This window comes from Henckelia pumila, chromosome 2 (genome assembly GCF_033568475.1).
Source record: "Henckelia pumila isolate YLH828 chromosome 2, ASM3356847v2, whole genome shotgun sequence".
Taxonomy (NCBI): domain Eukaryota; kingdom Viridiplantae; phylum Streptophyta; class Magnoliopsida; order Lamiales; family Gesneriaceae; genus Henckelia; species Henckelia pumila.
In genome coordinates this window covers 197,449,291-197,453,560 of record NC_133121.1, presented here as the reverse complement: position 1 = coordinate 197,453,560, position 4,270 = coordinate 197,449,291, and the positions used below count along the sequence as shown (strand labels likewise).

The 4,270-nt window shown below is 37.7% G+C and overlaps 1 protein-coding gene across 1 annotated transcript; it reads right to left on the bottom strand.

Moving 5' to 3' along the window:
* Window positions 1-2,902: 2,902 nt before the first annotated feature.
* On the bottom strand, window positions 2,903-3,900 carry LOC140884062 (zinc finger protein ZAT10-like). The gene has a single exon (XM_073290727.1). It carries the CDS (start codon window positions 3,800-3,802, stop codon window positions 3,128-3,130), a length of 675 nt encoding a protein of 224 aa, XP_073146828.1. The 5' UTR covers window positions 3,803-3,900; the 3' UTR covers window positions 2,903-3,127.
* Window positions 3,901-4,270: the final 370 nt, after the last annotated feature.

Here is a 4,270-nt window from a genome sequence, read left to right as displayed (position 1 = left end):
AGCATAGGTCGGAGGGATGTGTCGTGCCCGCATCGCAGTCCACTCGATAGTATTTTCCCTCGATCTTAATGATAACTTATACCTGCCTGAAAATAAATAAGTGTAGTGAGTCTAAAAGACTCATGGGTACTACATAAATACAAGCACAGACAGATTGAAAATAACTTGTAATAAAATACTTTTGTGCCCTTAAACTCAAATAAATGATTTCTGAATAAATGATGTGAATATGAATGTAACATATGCATGGCTAAGTCAAATATGAACAATGAAACTGAATATAATGTACTGAACATGTATATAAATGACTTGAACTGAAACTGTGAACTTAGATCCTTGGATTGTGACTCTGTGGGTTTCGATCATGATCATAGCTGCAGTGCACTATGCAGCAAGGAACTCAGGATAACACCCAACCCGTCTTGCCCTATGGTTGGTATGGAAAGCCAAGATTTCTTCTAGCCCGTCCATACACATGAATTTCGATAAGGGAAGCTAAGACGTCTTCCAGCCCATCCAAACACATGAATTTTACTGTAGTCACAATCATCTCAATTCGTTCGTAAAATACTTTCTTTCATTCATAAATATGAGACTTAGCATGCATATGTAAATATGATGTACAAGTAAATGTTGATCGATAATCATGCATATGACTCACACAAGAATGACCGGGATGGTGATTTAGGAACTAAACCAAAGGATTGAAAATTTAACCCATAAATTTCACTTACGACAAATTCGAGCGGTTTACCCGTAAATTTCATAACTTGCTCGTCTCTTATCCGAAAAGGATTCTGCTTGAAACCACGACTCCACGACACTTAGAACTAAGTATGAAGATCATTCTCGGGATTTATTTCCTAAGCGATCATTTTTCAAAAGAACGGTTTCCCGGCAGCAGCCCCTTAGCCGCAAATACATCTACGTCTTATCAACTAAAAATATAAAACTCGACCCAAACTTAACCGAATTGATTCCCGCTTGAACCAAAATATTCCCAACATCCTAGACTATTCCCAAACCCAAGCCCTTGGCCAAAACCCGAGTTTAACCCCTGTTTAAAAATCAATTTCTGGACAGCCCCACAGCTTCACTAAAATTCTGCTCCAGTCCTATTTTATTCTCAATCAACACTTAGCTGTTTGAACCCTAATTTCCAAGCCAATAAACTTAGGACCAAGACCCATACTTGGACTCACTCATGTCCCATACAGCCGCAACATATTCTTCTCTCGCCACCTCTCGAAGAGGTCTATCACCCAGACAATGAATTATCGCACTGTGTGCTTTCTCGAGCAATTCATCTTTGTTCTTGATAACATCAAACATCTCCTCCTTCTTCTTGAGGGCTTCCACCAAACCTTGTTGTATCAGGATTTCTCGCATCTTAATTCTCTAGAGCAAAAAATTGTTCTTGCCAGTAAACTTCTCAATATCAAATTTCATTGATCCCACCATCTTTGTTTAGTTTTTCACAGATGGCTCCACTTTTTAGGAATCAATCAGAAAACAAACTCGATATTCCAAAAATACCAGACAAACACACACATCAAACTTAAGAACACAATCCCAACAATGAATAAGAACACACAACGTAGATCAAACAACAACTCACACAAAAACTATTAAACGAAGTAAGTATTTACGTGGTTTGACAAGAAATTTGTCTACGTCCATGGGAGAGCAACACAACACTTTTATTAATCACGAACAAGAGAAAAAACCAAGCTTAAAACCAGAGCTTATTATAGAATCGGACCAGAAAAACTCTAACACTAGATACAGACTCAATTCAAGATTTAAACCCTTTGATTTTTTGTTATGTTCATTATGGCCAGCTTCCATATACTTATATAAGAAAAATACGCCGACTTTCTTCTTAGGCTTTAGGTCAACAACTTACTACGGCTCAATCTTAAAGTCAACATAGTCCAACCCGATAAGTCCTCCTACATCAGTCTGATCTGCTCTCATACATTGATCTTCCTCCAAGATTCACTCCAACTTTACGGACAATTCATCTGACTTCTAACCAAGTCTCAGCAATCGAGCAACCGATCTGCCTGAACTCATCCGAAGAACTCATCTGCCCATAGGCTTCGATCTGATCTCAATATTCGATATGATCATGAACTCATCTGATCACTGAGCTTACTTCAACAATATATTTAACTATATTAATTTTAAAGTTTTTTTAAGTATTGTTTGGCTAATGAGGCAATCACGGGATTGAGCCTCACCGTGTAAATCTAGGTTTAATGTAATTATAAATACTTTCACATTTCTAGTGACAAAATGGTCGTTATTAAATTTTTTTTAGTTGTGATTTTACAAAGTTTTAAATAATGATAGGCTACTAGTTCAAACAAAACGAGAAACATTGTATATTCTATGCTATACTTGGAGTACTTCTTCTCTCATGATGTGGTCAAATATCAACCATTAGATCATCAACACATATGTCAATTTCCATAAAAATATAGGGGTCCCACGTGATCTAATAGTATTGAAATAGGGAGTGAAATACTCCCAATATAGCATAGACTAACCCGATAAAGTACTAGGTAAGCACGGATGTACAAATGATGATGAATTTTATTTCCTCTACAAACATTTTTTGGCGACTTTGTCGCGCATTGTTTGTTGAATGCGATATTTACCTGACTAAGGTGGTTTTTCGATTAATACAAAGTTTCCAGTTCGCACCAAATGGTAAAAAATATCGGGTCCATTGTAAAAAAAAATTTATATATTAAAAACTAAGTATATATTATTTCGTTACAAAAAAAATATGTTTTATTCAATATTTTGGATTAAATCGACCAGTGTACCATTGTTCCTTAGCGAACTCCTTTCCCAAAGCGTCAAAGTCTTACTAAAAAAATTGTTTTAGAAAGAATAAATAAATAAATAAAATAACCTTACAATGTGTGACATAGCTTTGAAAAGTCAACTGATTGATACAATGAGTCACCGACTATAGTAGAGGGTCGTCCCACCCATAACTGACTCACAAATTTCTCAAATTAACAAAATATTTATTATAAATTTGGGTTAAAAAAGTTAAATAAATGGAATTAAAATTTATCAAACTATATTAATTACATACAGAACAAAATATATATTAAAATAATTTTAGCTCGGAGAGCAACGAAAGACGCGGCCTCTTGACGGGGTGAGGGCTTTCAACTTCTTCTTCAAAAGGAGAACCGAGACCCGGCCAGGACTCCGGCACCGCCGGCAAATTCAAGTCAAAACCCCAATGAGATATGGCGGTGGCGCCATCCCTGTTGTTTCCACTACTGCCTCCGCCGTCGCTTCCTTCGTAATGGCGCCGCATGTGTCCTCCCAAGGCCTGTCCCGTGGGAAAGCACTTGTGGCAGATGGAGCATTCGTGGATTCTACCTCCGGAAGTGGTGGCTGAGCCGTTGTCGCCGCTGGTTTTCCGATGGCTGGCCTTGTGTCCTCCCAAGGCTTGGTAAGAACTGAAACCCTTGTTACAAACTGAACACTTGTAGAGTACTATATTCTCTGCTGGCGGCGGAGATGGAAGTCGGCCTTGGTTGGGTGAGTTTTTATTCTGTTGGTGGGGGGTGGAGGTGCCGCCGCCGCGAGCGAGCATGATGAGGCAGAGTGCTAAGTACTCGTCTTCATTGATGGGCTCATGGCTTCCGCCACTGGGACGCGGCTTGGATCGCTTACTTTTGTTCCATGAAGACTCCTGGTGGCGGCGGCGCGTTGGTGGTGATTGAAACGGTGGCACTGGATCCGCGGCTGAGTTCAAAGCTTCAAGCGCCATGGTAATTATTATAGGTCCAAGAGATGAAAAAGTGTGTTGTTGCAATATGAGAATGGGGAACCTTTGAGACTTTGCATATATATATATATATTACATGGTAATTGGTAAGTAAGAAGGGAGAGAAGTTTCTTAACAAGTGTGGTGTGCGTGTGTGTATACGTATATATATAAGAAGACTAGATAAAAATTTTAATATTCAAATTGCCAATTGTAAACTAATTTTCTCTAAAGAACTAGTAGATGCATGGGAATGAACTATTAAGATACTTTCTGTGTAAGTTAGTCAAATAAAATATATTTCTCTTGTGATTGCATCAATAACTAGTAATTACGAAATTATCTAAACGTTTTAATATAGTCAATCCTAAAACAAGTACTGTCTTATTTAATTATTTTTTAAATTACGTGTCGAAACATTTTCGTGACATGTGAATGTGTTTATCAATGTAATTCTAAAATTAATAATGA